This window comes from Myxocyprinus asiaticus, chromosome 42 (genome assembly GCF_019703515.2).
Source record: "Myxocyprinus asiaticus isolate MX2 ecotype Aquarium Trade chromosome 42, UBuf_Myxa_2, whole genome shotgun sequence".
Taxonomy (NCBI): Eukaryota; Metazoa; Chordata; class Actinopteri; order Cypriniformes; family Catostomidae; genus Myxocyprinus; species Myxocyprinus asiaticus.
In genome coordinates, this window is record NC_059385.1 from 732,278 (window position 1) to 751,024 (window position 18,747).

At 38.4% G+C, this 18,747-nt stretch overlaps 1 protein-coding gene across 1 annotated transcript; it reads left to right on the plus strand.

Annotated features, from left to right (window-relative positions):
• The first annotated feature begins 11,220 nt into the window (after window positions 1–11,220).
• LOC127433089 (bone morphogenetic protein 10-like) lies at window positions 11,221–13,795 on the plus strand. The gene is made up of 2 exons (XM_051684748.1): window positions 11,221–11,652; window positions 12,766–13,795. The coding sequence occupies exons 1-2, from the start codon at window positions 11,310–11,312 to the stop codon at window positions 13,773–13,775; spliced, it is 1,353 nt and encodes a 450-aa protein (XP_051540708.1). The 5' UTR covers window positions 11,221–11,309; the 3' UTR covers window positions 13,776–13,795.
• The last annotated feature ends 4,952 nt before the right edge of the window (window positions 13,796–18,747 follow it).

Below are 18,747 nucleotides of genomic sequence, written 5' to 3' on the forward strand. Positions count from 1 at the left end.
TACATGTCAACTGCTGTCATTAAATTGTATTGTATAGCGGCATTATATCAGCCACCCTTGACATCAGTATCGACGTCAGCCATTGAAAAACCCATACTGGTCAACCACATGTTTTTATCTTTGGAAATATCTCTGTTTATGTCGAAAGTGATCAAATGGTGACATTGGTCTGCCACCAAACTGCCATTTAGTGGGAATCTAGAACAAATTCAAGTGAGACATTACCAAGCAAATATTTACACATTTCTCCAAACTCAAATTAAAAAATTTAAAAAGAGCAGTGTTATATATTTTTTTTCCCCCCTTTTCTCCCAGTTTGGAATGCCCAATTCCCACTACTTACTAGGTGCTCGTGGTGGCGCGGTTACTCACCTCAATCCGGGTGGCGGAGGACAAGTCTCAGTTGACTCCGCTTCTGAGACCGTCAATCCGTGCATCTTATCACATGATTCATTGTGCATGACACCGCGGAGACTCACGGCATGTGGAGGCTCATGCTACTCTCCGCGATCCACACACAACTTACCACACGCCCCATTGAGAGCGAGAACCACTAATCACGACCACGAGGAGGTTACCCCATGTGACCCTACCCTCCCTAGCAACCGGGCCAATTTGGTTGCTAGGAGACCTGACTGGAGTCACTCAGCACGCCCTGGATTCAAACTCACGACTCCAGGTGTGATAGTCACTCGCTGAGCTACCCAGACCCCGACAGAACACTGCTCTTAAAACAATTCACACAGACATCTGAACACTTCGTAATTGTTCTAAACAAACTGTACATATTTCATGATTTTCATCTTTTTCTCAAAAGACTACACACAAATTTCTCTGATCCAAGATTCGTGCTTTCATAACAGCTCAAATGCACAGGTTTTCAGATCCCTTTATATGGATATCTGCTGTGTTAGTAATGCACACAGCAAAGAAAATGCAATTTACTAAATGTATCACACAACTATCATGGCTTTGCCATCTATAAAATGGGTCAGGTATGACAATTCAAAAAGGTTTTTTCAACTCCCTCAGGGGTGAGCACTGAAAGAGTTGAGAAAAGATGCTGTAATGATGGTGAGCAGAGAGAAAGCGGACAGCAGGGTGGAAAATTAGAGTAAAGAAGACACAGAAGAGGCTCAAATGAACTGAGAATCCCTCTATTTGATCATGTTATGAATCACAAAGAGTTCGGCCTAATGTGAACAGATCTACAGTGACTTCAATCTCAACAAATGAGATGGAAGAATGGCATTGATCTACATGCCACAATCAATGCCCACAATTACTGTATCTGTGCTTACAGTGCTGTCTTACATACGCCTATACAATATAGCAAGACTATAGTTTGGTGAAATGTGTAAAATCTATCAAGAAAAACTGTAGTAGAAAGGATGTGACGCAAACATTGGATTCAGAGTCATGCCTTGATGCCTTCGTACTGCTTCATAGTGCCTGTAAAGGCATCATTTAGCAGGTTTTGGACAGAGCCATCGATTCATTGACCCGCTGGTTAGTTTATGAACTAATCAAGAATGCTAAATAGAGACGAGGTTAAGTCATAAAATGAAAGTGATTGCAAAGTGATCAATGAAATCATAATGATTGTAAATCTTTCTCTTTTCATCAGACGATCACAGAATCCAAATGTAATCAGCGTGAAACATGTAAATCGTTTTAACCTTATAGAGGAAATGTTCTTTAGCTGACATTTAACGAGTGAAAGGAATTGCTCTCCTTCTGTATGTGAAAAACAATAGATCTATTGACAACGGAACCATTCTCGAGAAAATTACAGGAAAACTGCACACCTGCAGCTAATTGCCCCGTTGCAAGTGCTGCTGCACAGAGAGAGAAAGTGTGCTCAAGAAAGCTGTTCCAGACCAGCAAGAATATGCTGGAAAAATGAGGGATTACTTGGATTATGTAGCAGAAGATACTGCCTTAACCTCAAACATTAAAATTGGTTGAAAAACGTCTACTTCAAGTAATTAATAAGAGGACTTTTCAATCACATTGTTACAGTCAACATTCATACACAATGGACCGTATTTACTTGTTCTTGGTCTTATTGTGAACGATTCATTTGTGCATCTTGCTCAAAAGAAAACAAAACATGTAAACTTGCTCTGCTTCTGAAATGGCTTCAGTCAGTGTGTGCCATCTGGGTTGTAGGAGGCCAGTGGTCCTCCACAGTTTTGGGTTTGAATGAGAACGGGTCTGTGAGAGCAGATTATACTCTAATATTATTGATATTACTTTGACGTGTAAAAGACAATATGCGCTGTGAACTGTCAAGGCATTAATCATGATACACAATATGGTGGTGATATTTATCTTGGTTAAACTTTCTTTTCATAGCAAAGACTCTGTGAAGGATTTTCATGAGGTTTTATTAACTCTGCTGCTCACCTGGTTTGAAGTATTTGATTTTGCTGTGTAGTTACTGACACCTGTTCTTTAGTTCTCGCAGTAATGTGATCTGTTGCATGACACTGTGATGAATGGCATCACGCTTTCATTTTCACACATTGTATGTCATGAATATTGTCTTAGCTATGAGACGGACTATTCACATGAGGAGAGTTTTTAAAGGAATATTCCTTTAATACAGATTTATGGTGTTTTCGGGAAACACTGTTATGTTGTGAATGTGTGTATATGTGTGTATATATATATATATGGTGCATTCAGAAAGTATTCAGATTTTGTTATGTTGCAGCCGTATGCTAAAATGTTTTAAATTATTATTATTTTTTCACATCAATCTACACTCCATACCCCATAATGTCAAAGCAAAAACCAGATTTTTGATATCTTTGCACATTTATTAAAAATGAAATACTGAAATATCACATTGACATAAGTATTCAGACCCTTTGCTATGACACTTGAAATTGAGCTCAGGTGCATCCCATTTTTCTGGATCATCTTTTGAGATGTTTCTATACTTTGACTGGAGTCCACCTGTGGCAAATTCAATTGATTGGACATGATTAGGCACACAGCTGTCTATATAAGATATCACAGCTGAAAATGCATATCAGAGCAAAAACCAAGCCATGAGGTCAAAGGAACTACCTGTAGAGCTCAGAGACAGGATTGTGTTGAGGCACAGATCTGAGGAAGGCTACAAAAACATTCTTGGATGCATTGAAGGTTCACAAGAGCACAGTGGCCTCCATAATTCTTAAAAGGAAGAAGGTTGGAACAACCAGGACTCTTGCTAGAGCTGGCCGCATGGCCAAACTGAGCAATCGGAGGAGAAGAGCCTTGATAAGAGAGGTGACCAAGAACCCGATGGTGACTCTGGTTGAGCTCCAGAGATCATGTATGGAGATGGGAGAAACTTGCAGAAGGACAACCATCACTGCAACACTCCACCGATCTGGACTTTATGGCAGAGTGACCAGACGGAAGCCTCTCCTCAGTGCAAGACACACAAAAAAGCACCTAAAGGACTCTCAGACTGTGAGAAACAAGATTGAACTGTTTGGCCTCAATTTGAAGCGTCATGTCTGGAGGAAATCAGGCACTGCTCATCACCTGCACAATACCATCCCAACGGTGAAGCATGGTGGTGGTAGCATCATGCTGTGGGGGTGTTTTTCAGCAGCAGGGACTGGGGGACTGGTCAGGGTTGAAGGAAATCTGAATGCAGCAAAATACAGCGATATCCTTAATGAAAACCTGGTCCAGAGTGCTCAGGACCTCAGACTGGGCTGAAGGTTCACCTTCCAACAGGATAATGACCCTAAGCACACAGCCAAGACAACACAAGAGTGGCTTAGGGACAACTATAACTCTGGGAAAGTCCTTGAGTGGCCCAGCCAGAACCCGGACTTGAACCCAATCGAACATCTCTGGAGAGACCTGAAAATGACTGTCCACCGACAGTCCCCATCCAACCTGACAGAGCTTGAGAGGATCTGCAGAGAAGAATAAAATTAAGGGGTTTGAATGCTTTCTGAATGTACTATATATATGTGTGTGTGTGTGTGTGTACTGTATATATGGGTACTTTCTTATAGGTTCTAATGAATAGAAGTCTTACATTAAGCAATATGAAACCCTTTATTGCAATACTAAATCTAGTACTGTAGGCAACCAGCTTGTGAGAATAGAATGTTTTTAACTGATCTCATTGTGAATTGTACTGATGCTTGAGTTTAAAAATTGTCTGTTACATTGTATAATTCAATAAACCATTGAGCATTTGAGCATATAACCTGTTAGATTATTTACATTGTTACAATTCCAAAAATCAAAGATGCTATTGCTTTTAAGTTCTTTACCCTTGCTGAAAGTATTACTCTAAGAATATTAAAGGGGTAGTTCACCTAAAAATCTGTCATTATTTTATCACGCTCATGTTGTTCCAAACCTGAATGATTTTCTTCTGTGGGACAAAGGCAGATGCAACTCAGGGAGAATAACAGCATCAGTCACCATTCACTGTCAATGAATGAAATAAAAAAGTGGACAGTGACTGAGAGTAACATACAGTGTAACATCTTTTCAGTTTTACTTTTTGAGTAAATAATGACGGTGTTTTTCTTTTTGGGTGAACAATCCATTTTTTATATGCTGACATATATTGCACAAAATGCAGAATTTATTCTGTATTATTTTTATATATATATATAAAAATAATCCTTTTGATTAACATTGAAGCAAGAAACTATCAGATCAATATCTTGATCTTAGTAGATCTTTCATCATCATCAAGTGTTGAGGTTGTAATAGATGTTCATGCGGTGTTTATTGGATTCGAGTGTGAATGTCATGTCATATGGAGTGACACGGATAAACAGCATCTGTCATCACCGCTCAATCGCTTATCATGTTGGTATTTAAATCGCGGCTCTGTAGGTGAGATGAATAATAGTGTGCTGCCATTTACTATTTCTCAACCTTCTCGAGCTGCGACACTGCAGTGCTGCAACCCATGACTCGAGTGCCAGCAGACATGAAAACACAGAGAACAACTGCTGTCACCTTTAATGTTTAAAGGCTTGTCAAACTTATGACTTTTGTGAGTGTTAGATTGATGTAGATTTATTGTTGTATTCCTTTCTCTTGTTTATGTCACCACTACAGCACTGACTGCTTCCATGACAAATATGACAACAAAAATTCATTATAATTTATTCTACTAATGAAATCATCTGAGTGACTGGGGCTAGTTGTCCCATGCTGAAGTTGTTACAAGGGCTATATCTCAGTAACGATAAAATTTGGATCTGTTACTGATACTGTTATTACAGTGTCAACAATCATTTAATGTCACCAAGTACTGCTGCAGTCAGTAAATAGGAATCTTAGAGCACATTTCACTTGCAGGTGTGCACTTCACAGTAATGTTGAACAAACACAAAACGTAGGCTATAAATGTCATCTCATTTATAGCCTACGTTTATAAGGCGTCTCTCTCAAACCGGTGTCTCTGGCTGCCCTTTATCTCGCTCTCCCACTGATCAGCTGATTCAGCACTGGCCATGCTCCATCATGGCCCGGCCACGCCCTCCTCCTCGTCACACTCCTCCCCCGCCCGATTCAGGCCGGGCGCCACCAGTCTGACTAACTCCTGCCCCATCTCTGGGGGGGAGACGCTGCTCTTCCAGCCGTTCTGTCAGCCGGTGGTCCACCCCGCCTCCTGTGAACCTGGGGGAGAGACGAGGGGAGGTGTGGGGAGAGGGAAAGGGCGAGCGGAGACACAGAGAGAGAGAGAGGAGAGAGAGAGAAGAACTTGCTTGCCAGCACCCGGACACACTGTCGCCCGGTCCTCAACCGCTCCTCTGCCCTCTGGTGGATGCAAGCTCGCTCCTCCCCCGGCGGATGGCAGCGAGTCTTCCGGCCCCTGACAGATGGGACCGCTCCTCCCCTTCTCGGCAGATGGCCATGGTTCCTCCGGCTCTCGTCGGCCGGCAGTGACCCCTCCATCCCCAGGCAGACGGCCGCGGCTGCTCCCCTGGCGGATGGCAGCGGCGAGGACTCCGTGACAGTTGGCCTGGTTGCTAGGGAGGGTAGAGTCACATGGGGTAACCTCCTCGTGGTCGTGATTAGTGGTTCTCGCTCTCAATGCGGCGTGTGGTAAGTTATGTGTGGATCACAGAGAGTAGCATGAGTCTCCACATGCTGTGAGTCTCTGCGGTGTCATGCACAATGAGTCACGTGATAAGATGCACGGATTGATGGTCTCAGAAGCGGAGGCAGCTGAGAGTTGTCCTCCGCCACCCGGATTGAGGTGAGTAGCTGTGCCACCACGAGGACCTACTAAGTAGTGGGAATTGGGCATTCCAAATTGGAACACAAAAAAATTTTTTTTTTACTATAATTGGTGCTATTTAAGTGAATTTCTGTCTTTATACTGTGGAGCATTATTGTTACATATAGTTTTGTTATATTGTGTTGTTCTTTCCAAAGAAGGAAATAAATGCATTTTGACGGGAAATAAGTATATATATAGAGTCAAATTTCAGCAATTGTAATATCTGGGATTAATCGCGATTAAAGTTTTTAATCAACTGATTAAAATTTTTCAGCACTAATTTAAAGTTGTTGATTATAAGTGAAATGTATATTGCAAAAGATTCAGAAAGTTTGAGAGTGCAGAGAGAGCGACTTTAACAGAGTGTCATGGGAGTGGGTGGTCGCTGCAGAGCTTTTTTGCGCACTTTGTTTGCCGTGATTCTCTGATTGCTGGATCTTTCTCTGCAGGATCACAGGTAGTGTTATTTTTCACCAGGAATTCCACTATTAAACACGATTGTTTGAAAGTGAAGTTATAAGAGCATGGACTAATGGCTTCAACAGAAACATATAGCATCAATTAACAACCTTAGAGCTCACGGTAGGTCTGTCTTTAACAGTTAAGTTATCGTTAAAGATAAATTTGCCTATGGAATATAATGTATGGGATTTGTACTTCTGGAATCAGATTGCTGCGCTCTAGCCGTCACGTTTGATTTGAGAGCTTCAGTGGAGAGGAAGATTTTGTAAAGGATAATGTACAGTCAGCTGGTTGTTATCGCAAAAATAAACCCCCACAGGTTGATCAGGACCCCAACATGAAGGAAGAAATCACTTAACAGCTAAAATCCACTTCCTGTTTGTGTCAGAGATCTGTTGGTGTTTATTCTGTGACAATGACCGTCTGACTCCTCATTATTCAGCCTATTACAAGACTACTTGCCAAATAAACAAATAAATGGACATGAACCATTGATTTGCATTTATGTTATTTTATTAGCTTACTTGTAGAGATCACACAGTGATCTGAGAAGCAGGAAGGATGACTCGCAATACCCGGATGAGCGGTCTGATACGTGAATGTGCGGTTGTTACTCAGAGACATCAGACCACTAGATGGCACCATTGAGCAATCAGAATCAAGTGTTCCAGAGAACCATGTTATAAGAGTGACTTAAATTACAGTCTGTTCCTCACTCAAAACTAACATATTACTTCAAAAGTCTTGAATATAGTGCATTTTTATGACACGCTTTGTCCCTTTTGCAGCTTGACAGCAATGGTCACCATGTCATTGTGTGGAAAAACGTGGCGTGAGGATTCTTCAGAAAAAAAGCAACAGCATATGGGTTTGGAGTAACATCAGGGCTAGTGATGACGGAATTCCTGTTGTTCCTTTTAGTGAACTATTCTTTTAAACCTGTATCAGACAGGAAACTGTTCTTGTCCCGCTCCATTCTTCCCTGAGGATCAGTATATCATCTAAATCTTTAGGTCGACATTTGGGACCTCCTGTAGAAGATTTATATTCCTGAATTCTCTCCGGTTGACAGAACAGCACAGCTGGAAGTTGAATAACAGCTCGTAATAATGTCAGCCATGTCAATCCTGCGATTAAAACTCGTGCTTCACTCTCCCCGCTGTGATGATTAGCATCAGTGTTTTTTATAGAGGTGTAAATATTGCAACTGATTATAAAGCAACTCCTATATTATCACTCCATGGTTATTGTGGATATGTGACAGCTTTACATCATACAGTATTGTGCTCTAAGAGAACTCACTTTCAAAGGTGATCCTTGAATAAACATGCTCTCTTTTAATGAATAATTCTATGAAAAGAATGATCATACAGAAATCCTGATTGCATTTGAACTGCATGATTTTATTCTGACACCTTGTGGTTGCTTTGTAATATTGCAGTTACTGCATTTACAGTAAATACACAGAGCAGTGGCTGGCCATGTTGATCAGAAGTCTTTGTCCAAAAATATGGATAAATTCAATATGCGGTCAGTATTCATGCAAAGCCCTGACATGTGTTATAGGCTTTATGTTAATATGCTGAACTGTCATATTAACATACAATATTTCCTTCATGAAATCAGACAAAACATTGCAGCAGTGCACCCAGGGGGACATATTATTGCTCAGAGGTTGCTCTGTGATAACTCATGAGACTTACTGTTCTCAGTTATGTTTTAAGCATCAACTTTTTTAGACGTTTCCCCTAAAATTTCTTAAAAGAAATAAAGACAGAGTGTCCAGCTATAACATGAATGTGTATAGTAGAGCTCAGATCATTTGCTCTTGGGAGAAACTGATGAGAATTATCAGAGTTCATATTCAGATCATTTTATCTGAGAATTAAAATTACATTGCACTTGAATAAAAAGCTCTTTTTATTCATTTAAAAAACAATTTTTTTACTGATTATTAAAATATAGTTTTAAAAAGTATTCTCTAAGTTTTGAACAAACCTATTTTAATTATTTAAAAATTAAGAAAATTGAATTAAACTACACACACAAACACACACACACACAAACACACACACACAAACACACACACACACACACACACACACACACACACACACACACATATATATACGTTATAATTTAATATATATATATATATATCTGTGTATCATCTATCTATCTATCTGTCTATCTGTCTGTCTGTCTTTCTGTTCTTCTATCTATCCGTCCGTCCGTCCGTCCGTCCGTCCGTTCTTCTATCTATCTATCTATCTATCTATCTATCTATCTATCTATCTATCTATCTGTCTGTCTGTCTGTTCTTCTATCTATCTATCTATCTATCTATCTATCTATCTATCTATCTATCTATCTATCTATCTATCTGTCTGTCTGTCTGTTCTTCTATCTATCTATCTATCTATCTATCTATCTATCTATCTATCTGTCTGTCTGTCTGTCTGTTCTTCTATCTATCTATTTATCTATCTGTCTGTCTGTCTGTCTGTTCATCTATCTATCTATCTATCTATTTATCTATCTGTCTGTCTGTCTGTCTGTCTGTCTGTTCTTCTATCTATCTATTTATCTATCTGTCTGTCTGTCTGTCTGTCTGTTCTTCTATCTATCTATCTATCTGTCTGTCTGTTCTTCTATCTATCTATCTATCTGTCTGTCTGTCTGTCTGTCTGTCTATCTGTCTATCTATCTATCTGTCTGTCTGTCTGTCTGTCTGTCTGTCTGTTCTTCTATCTATCTATCTATCTATCCATCCGTCCGTCCGTCCGTCTGTCCGTCTGTTCTTCTATCTATCTGTCTATCTATCTATCTATCTATCTATCTATCTATCTATCTATCTATCTGTCTGTCTGTCTGTCTGTCTATCTGTCTATCTATCTATCTATCTATCTATCTATCTATCTATCTATCTGTCTGTCTGTCTGTCTGTCTATCTGTCTATCTATCTATCTATCTGTCTGTCTGTCTGTCTGTTCTTCTATCTATCTATTTATCTATCTGTCTGTCTGTCTGTCTGTTCTTCTATCTATCTATATATACACTACCGGTCAGAAGTTTTGAAACACTTATTCTTTACTATAATTGTTTTTCACATTTTAGAATAATAGTAAAGTCATTAAAACTATGGAATAACATAAATGGAACTATGGGAATTATGTCGTGACTAAACAAAATCCAAAATAAATCAAAACTGTGTTATATTTGAGCATCTTCAAAGTAGTCACCCTTTGTCTAGAATTTGCAGACATGTACTCTTGACATTTTCTCAACCAACTTCTTGAGGTATCACCCTGGGATGATTTTTAAACAGTACTGAAGGAGTTCCCATCTATGTTGGGCACTTATTGGCTGCTTTTCTTTATTATTTGGTCCAAGTCATCCATTTCAAAAACTTTTACAATTTTAGTTTTATAATGAAATGAATTAATATGGTGGCACAATATATATATATTTTTGTCTACAAAACTAATTTCAAACATTTAAGCATACGCCTTCAGATCAAAAGATTTTTAAGATCATGAGAAACATTTCAGTCAAGTGTTTCAAAACTTTTGACCGGTAGTGTGTGTGTGTGTGTGCATATATGTATGTGTGTGTGTGTGTGTGTCTATATATAATTTTATCGTAAACTGTGGGGAGAAAAGTCGTACCAAGAATTTCACTACATGTCGTACTGTGTATGGTTATGTATATGACGAATAAAACTTGAAACTTGAATTGTGTAATGTTTAGAAAATATATATTATTATTGTTATTTTATTTCATTAAAGATTACTCAATTCAATTTGATAGAATTTTGTAATGAAATTGAAATGCGTAAATATTAAAATATTTTTTTTGAGTGTACTGAGTTAACATAACAAGATTACAAGAAACCTTGTGTGCATATTTTAAGTAGAATGAACATGATTCGGTTTTGTTGGATTTACTCAAAAGAAATACGTTTGTTTGAACTAAAAAAATGTAATACAATTTTTTTTTGCATTTTCAATTCAGAATATATATCTTACAGTAAATATAGATAAATAGATTTTGTGGAATCACTTACCTTAACTAAGTTACATGCTTGCCATCTGATTGATCACAACAGTCACATATGTGAAGCTAAATACTTCTCGTAAGTTGCTCTGGAGTGTCTGCTTAATGCCTTAAATGTGAATGTGAAAGTGATGTGAAACCCTATATGGGTTTACTAAGTGGTCAGCCTGTACGTTTGAGCTGAAAGTCTGAGAAAGGCATGCATGGAAAGAAGATACAGGAAGTGTGAGGAACACGGTGGCCCTCAGCAGCCAAACTATGAAAGGCCCAGAGACAAAGTGGCAACATCTCCAAACTTGTCAGCACAACTGGGTTGACAACGCGGTCCTGCCCTCTGCGCTTGATCACAAGATCAACAAGGACGAGGCTGTTTTTCTTCTCACCCCACATCAAACTGTCAGGCCAAAGGGAGAAAAACCGAGCGCAAACACACAAGACCTGCACAGGTGTCAGAAACGGAGGATCTTATGTCATATCCCCACATCCTAACAGTTCAGATCAGCACACATCTGTGATTTCAGCCATGAGTCTGTCTGGAAACATTTGCACCTTGAGCTTCTGTGTCCTGCTGTTGTGTTGCTCTGGTCTGTGCAGTCCAGTTCCATCTGAAGAGCGACACTTGATTCCAGGAGAGCTCAAAGCTGCTGTGGAGTCTTCTCTTCTCAAGCAGGATGATAATGTTGATATGGAGGACATTCTGGGGCAGTTCCTCCACATGTTAAACTTCACAGATCAGAGGCCCCTGCAGAGGCCCAGAACGAGCCGCATTGAGCCACCAGAGTACATGCTGGAACTTTACAACCGTTTTGCCAACGACAGAACCGCAGTGCCTCCAGGAAACATTGTGCGCAGTTTCAAAAATGAAGGTACCAAAGAAGTATTTCAATCAATAAATTGAGGTTAAAAAAAAAAAAATAAATAAATAAATAAATATATATATATATATATATATATATATATATAAACATAAGAATCCATTTTCTAAGTTAGCTATTTACTTTTTATCGCTTGTGTGATTTACCAATAATTATTGTCCTTGTTATTTGGATATATCAGTTATACTGAACTTGCAGTAGGTAAACTTAAAGAAATGTTTACTATTAATGACACTTGTGGCTTGAATGTAAATTATATATATTACTTATTGTATTAATAATCTTAATATTAATGTATTGATAAATATTAATGTCAGCATTATTTTACTACTATTTAATCTTATTATAATTAATAATACAAATAAAATTATTATTATTATTATTGCATAACTATTTCATTAATACATATTATTGTTATTATTTTAATGTGTTATAAATATTATTAATAATATAATTATTATCAATAATTATTGTTATATTTGTTAGTATTAATAATTATTATGAAATAACTGTTTTATTGGTAAATATTGATGTCAGCATTATTTTGCTATTTTATTGTATTATAATTATAGTTATTTATATTATTATTAATTATAATTATTATTAAATACACATTATTTTATTAGTAAATGTTATAGTAGTTTACTATTTTATTGTATTATTATTAATAATTGTAATAATCATTATTATTAAGCCAATTTTATTTTTTATAAATATTAACATTATCTATATTATTTTACTATTTTAGGGCCTTATTATTACTTTTATTATTATTAATAATTATTGTTACTATTCTTGATTAAACATTATTGTAATAATGGATATTAATGTTATCAATATTCTTCTACTATTTTATTGAAATATTATTAATAATAATTGTTGTTCTTGTTATTTTCAGTACTGATAGTATTATTTTAAGATTTAATAATAATAATAATAATAATTATTATTATTTATTTTTTTGCGTGGTCTGTTTTTTTTTTCTCTCTGTACAGAGATAGCGTCTAAAAAGTCAACCATGGTTTGTGGTATTGAACTTTTTATTTAATCCTTACAAAGATAATTTCCTGTGAAATCAGAGTTTCTTCGCTCTCTGATTTTTAGATCACTCTGCACACAATGTGATGAGCAAGAGCTTGCAAACACACCCTCTCCTGTTCAACATCTCTGTCCCGCAACACGAGCGTGTCATCAAAGCTGAACTGCGCCTGCACACACTTCTCAAGAGAGACACACGCCACCTTATCAGGGTGGGATGGAAGGTCACCATTTTTGAAAGGCAGAGGGGTGGGCACTTTGGGAATGCTGCGGATGCCAATGACAGCACGGGTGACAAAGATCAGCATGGAATGCAGGAGCTGGCATCAAAATGCGTGCATCGTAAGGAAAGTGGCTGGGAGGTATTTGATCTGACAAAAGCTGTCCAGCACTGGAGAAGATCAAGCAGTTTGACCCACAGGCTGGAGGTTCATATTGAAAATCTGAATCGTGAGAATGTGGCAATAACTTGTAGGAATACAAATGAGTGGAATGGTCAACAGTTTGTAGATCTGGATATTGACAGGAATCCTAATGGAAAACATGAGCCAGTGCTCATCATCTTCTCAGATGATCATCAGAAAGGCCGGAGAGAACTCAAGCAGATGATAAAAGTGGAGGATGAACTGCCTGGCATTAATGAACGGTGGACGGATGAGAATGAGGAACATGAAGAGCAGGATGAGGCGCTGTTAATGCAGATGCGCTCAAACGTGATCTACGACAACGCTCCAAGAGTCCGTCGCAGTGCTAAAGTGGAAGACTGCAAAAGGGCCGAGCTGTATGTAGATTTTAAGGATATAGGCTGGGACTCGTGGGTTGTCACCCCGGCTGGTTATCAAGCATACACCTGCCGCGGTGTGTGTAACTATCCACTGGCTCCAGAAGTAACGCCAACCAAGCACGCCATCATCCAAACACTTCTCAATCTAAAGAGTCCCCAGAGAGCCTCACAAGCATGCTGTGTGCCCACCAAGTTAGAGCCCATCTCTCTCCTCTATGAGAATAAAAACGGCGTTGTGGTGTTAAAACATAAATACGAAGGAATGGTGGTCATGGAATGTGGATGCAGATAAAACCCAACAAAACTCAACAAAAGACTCTTTCCTGGATAAAACTAGATGAAGTGTCTCTATGGAGGAAGTAAAGATGTGACCTTATGATACGCAAAAATAATCTAGCAGCTCATTAACCAAAATAGGAAACAAAGCTTCACACCTGTTGCTTCGTGAACTGAACATTTACACTCAGTTGGCACTGAATGGAATCTTGGCACAACATCACAAATCAAGAACAAAAGCATGCAACTGCTTTTTATTGGGGTCTAATGTATATTTGCTCTGTGTAAATTAGTATTTTTTTGTATTGGCCTATTGTAATATAAAGCACAATGCTTTAGGGTGTAACTCAAACTGTTGATATAATGGGGCAAATTCACTAAACATTCGTGGCACTTTTGCACGTGAACATTTTTTCAGCACAAAAATCTGCGTTTTAAGGCCAAAGTATATTTCAGTTTTCCATGTGCCGCTATGATGTCAATTTCCTCATCGGCACAGTCCATGCTGACTGTCCGCGTGCAGCACAATATTTCTAGGCATGCGGACAGTCCTTGTCTGTTTGCATTGCCTGCGCATGCGCCTGCCATTGACTGTACTAAAAAGGATCAATCGTAGTGTAAGTGTATGTCAATCCCAAATCATAGTGTGCATGCAATGTCAATCCCAAATCATAGTGTGCATGCAATGTCAATCCCAAATTATAGTGTGCATGCGATGTCAATCCCAAATCATAGTGTGCATGCAATGTCAATCCCAAATTATAGTGTGCATGCAATGTCAATCCCAAATCATAGTGTGCATGCAATGTCAATCCCAAATTATAGTGTGCATGCAATGTCAATCCCAAATCATAGTGTGCATGCAATGTCAATCCCAAATTATAGTGTGCATGCAATGTCAATCCCAATTTATAGTGTGCATGCAATGTCAATCCCAAATCATAGTGTGCATGCAATGTCAATCCCAAATCTTAGTGTGCATGCAATGTCAATCCCAATTTATAGTGTGCATGCAATGTCAATCCCAATTTATAGTGTGCATTCAATGTCAATCCCAAATCATAGTGTGCATGCAATGTCAATCCCAAATCTTAGTGTGCATGCAATGTCAATCCAAAATCATAGTGTGCATGCAATGTCAATCCCAATTTATAGTGTGCATTCAATGTCAATCTCAAATCATAGTGTGCATGCAATGTCAATCCCAAATCTTAGTGTGCATGCAATGTCAATCTCAAATCATAGTGTGCATGCAATGTCAATCCCAAATCTTAGTGTGCATGCAATGTCAATCCCAAATGTTAGTGTGCATGCAATGTCAATCCCAAATCTTAGTGTGCATGCAATGTCAATCCCAAATCTTAGTGTGCATGCAATGTCAATCCCAAATCATAGTGTGCAAGCAATGTCAATCCCAAATCTTAGTGTGCATGCAATGTCAATCCCAAATCTTAGTGTGCATGCAATGTCAATCCCAAATCTTAGTGTGCATGCAATGTCAATCCCAAATCTTAGTGTTCATGCAATGATAATCCCAAATCTTAGTGTGCATGCAATGTCAATCCCAAATCTTAGTGTGCATGCAATGTCAATCCCAATGTCAATTGCAAATACGGTTGTTTTCCATGTAAATTAGACTCATTATGGATTGCACTTCATTCACAAAACTCTACACTATTCGTCCGATGCATTAAACATCATGTTATTACCGCCTGAGGAAAGCAGGTGGTAAACTGAATTTAGTTTAAAAGAGATGCTTGTGTACATTTTCTTTCCATCATGGTAGCAAATTCATCAAGTTATGATCAAATGATGGAGAACAGCGTTATAGCCTGGCATATACTGTATATATACAGTATATGCGCGGTGTAGTCAAGTGCACTTTCAGCATGTTAAAAAGAACCAGCTCGCAAGCCGTGCATTGCACTCAGCACAGATTTTATGGGCCTGTTTGTACCGTTGCTCGATCTGCGTAAAGGCTCGGGTATACTTTGTTTTTCCTCGTGCCGCACAGTCGAATAATCAGCCTTTTAAAATATACTCTCTCAAGCCCATATTGATGTGTTTGATGCATGTGTGCAACAACTCTTCTATGATACTCTTTTGTTGCGTTCAAGTCCTCCTGGGAAATTCATACTTACGATATCGGAGTTCAAGTGATTTTAGTCAGAAAGAACGGACCCATTTGCAATTTCATATGTATTTCTCTCTTTTTAACGTACTAGTGAAGGCACGAAGCTTTTGAAGAGCAAAGCCATGCATTAGGTGTGTTATTAATGCTTTATCTATTTATTTATTTAACTAGTGTAGCCACATATAATGACGGGAAATGTAGTTTTGTTGCAAAGGCTTGTCGCTGCATAAACCAGCTTATTTTCATTGTTATTTTCAAGTTTTATCGTGATTCAAGTATGGTATAAAAATGCATAGAAACTAAACTGTGCAATCAAAATCCTCTAGTAAAACTGAATTATTACCAATAACAATTTACTTCCGCCACGATTCTTTTTTCGAACTGCCTCTAACTCAAAAAGTCGGGGCTCAAAGAAAATCCAGTGTTTCCCACTCGTAATTACGACTTTGTGGTGGTTTTCATGTGCGCTCAACTCATAATTACAATCAGTCCGACATGACTTTGAACACACTATTTAGTACAGTCAACAGCAGGCGCATGCATCGATGGCACGCACAGATGCGGATTGTCTGTGTGTCTAGAAAAACTGGGCTGCACTGGGTGCTGATGGCTAAATTTGCATCATGCACAATGTCTGCGAGACGTACTGGCGCACCAAAAACCGAAGAATACTTTGGCCCTAATTCCTAATCCGTGCAGACAGAGCGTGCAAATAAACTGCACTTTTAACGCGCACAATTCATTCTTTGTAAATTCTCCTCAAAGTGTTGTGAGAACATTGAGCAACCCTGTGGAAAACACTAGCACGTATTTCCAGTCTGATTTGGTGCTTATGAACCAGCATAGCCATGACGAATCTGAACTGACACTAAATGGATCCAAAACCCACGATTCCTCTGACCGGGAATAATCTACCCGTTGCCCCTGATGTTGCTCACATGCCGTGCGAGCCACTGCCACGCTCTCTTCCACACAGCTGTGATAACGAGGTGTCAAAAACGGAGAAGTGAATGACCCCTCACTCAGGATGAGACCTCATTCCAAGTGGTTTGTAGTTGGACTGGAGAGCCGTCAAATTCCTGAGCACCAACAGCAACAGTCTCCAACGATGCTCACACATCCTCCTTCCCACAAACACTCTGCCAGAATGCCCCTTGCTCTCTACAATGGCACCCTTACACCCTGAAACATGTCTAGTGCTAAGATGACTAGAGGTGAGTTCACACTGACCCAACAAATGACAACAGGGTTAACACACTGATCCAAGCAGTGCTGGGGAAGCTACTTGTAAACTGTATCTTCCCAAGCTACAAGCTTATAACTTAGTTAACTCTTGTGCGTCAATAAAGAAAAGTTACTCAGAGGTCCTTAGAGGACAAAAATGTCTGCATCAAAAAACTGCCATAATAATATTATATATTAATATTATTTTCCACTTTCAATGAGTTAACGTTTTTAACCAACATCAGTTCTGATAATAACTACCAAATATTCATTCATTTCAGGATTTTAACCCTTTAAATGCCAGTTTGTTTACATAATGCCACTCTTGTTTTTTACACACACACACACACACACACACACACACACACACACACACACACACACACACATTTCTCAATACACACATACAAAACACACTCTGACATCCATACCAACACACCCACTCAATTTTAGCTGCATCATTTATTCAATTGTCCTGCAGTGCTCTATAATACAGCAAACAGAGAATAGGGGAAAAGCATGTAGTTGCTCCATAGGCTAAACATGAGAAAAATGGTGTCAGTTATTGGCAGCAATTAACTATATATTTTGCTATAAAAAAAAGGCAAAGCTACTTCAGGGCTGTGTGGGGCTCAGGTGAATCAGTGAATCATTTATGTGAACTAGTTCATTTGCATGAATTATCCAAAAGAATCGATTCACTAAAATGAATTAAAGTTCCCAACTCTATATACAAGGGAATTGTTCATTTTAACTGGTTCATTTACGTGAACTGTCCGAAAGAACCAATACATGTTACACAGCACGCTACTGAAAATGTAGTTAAGTTAGTAGTGTCACTACTTTTAGTTACTCCTCAACACTGAATCACCCCAAGTGTTGGAAGCTGGTGTTTGATGGCGTTTGTTGGGACAGTGTGAATGAACCTTAATCTCAGAATAATCTGATATTAAACTTTTCTTTTTATTTATTAAAGACCCATTCTGAGTTTGTGTTTGTGTGTTTGATGTGAATAAACTTGTCGATACTCAAGCAAACTTTCTCTGTGTAAAATCAAATAGGTCTCTTTGGAAGTATCTATTTAGATTTGGCCTAACCCTAGTGCTAAAATGTTTTAAGACCTTTTGGAGTGGAGATAAGGAGGCACATCTGGAGGCCATACACAACAGAACTGATACACAAGCAAATAATTCCACACCACAAATGTGGGAAAACAGTTTATACAATTAAAGGAATATTCCGGGTTCAATACAAGTTAAGTTCAATCGACAGCATTTGTGTCATAATGTTGATTACAACAAAAATGTATTTCGACTCGTTCCTCCTTTTCTTTAAAAAACAAAAGTATAGACACAATAACAATATGCATGTTATAACAAACAATAAACAAACAACGTGACTTTAGTGTGATAAAATCGCTTACATTTTCTGTGTAAAGTTACAGCCAAATTTACCATGACGACATTACCCCATAAACCCTAAAAACCTACAAAAACCCTACAACAACAATGATGATTTAAACAACTTTACAGCTCAAATAACACACAAGTTTTAACAGAAGAAATAATGTAAGTTTTTTTTTTTTTTTAAATATAAGCTTCACATTTCTGCTTTTAAACGCTCCAAAAAT

Bases quoted from the DNA above. Each gene is read 5' to 3' on its own strand.
- LOC127433089 (XM_051684748.1), top strand. From the start codon at position 11,310: ATGAGTCTGTCTGGAAACATTTGCACCTTGAGCTTCTGTGTCCTGCTG. The intron at 11,653-12,765 runs GTACCAAAGAAG...TCTGATTTTTAG, and splicing joins GCGCAGTTTCAAAAATGAAG to ATCACTCTGCACACAATGTG.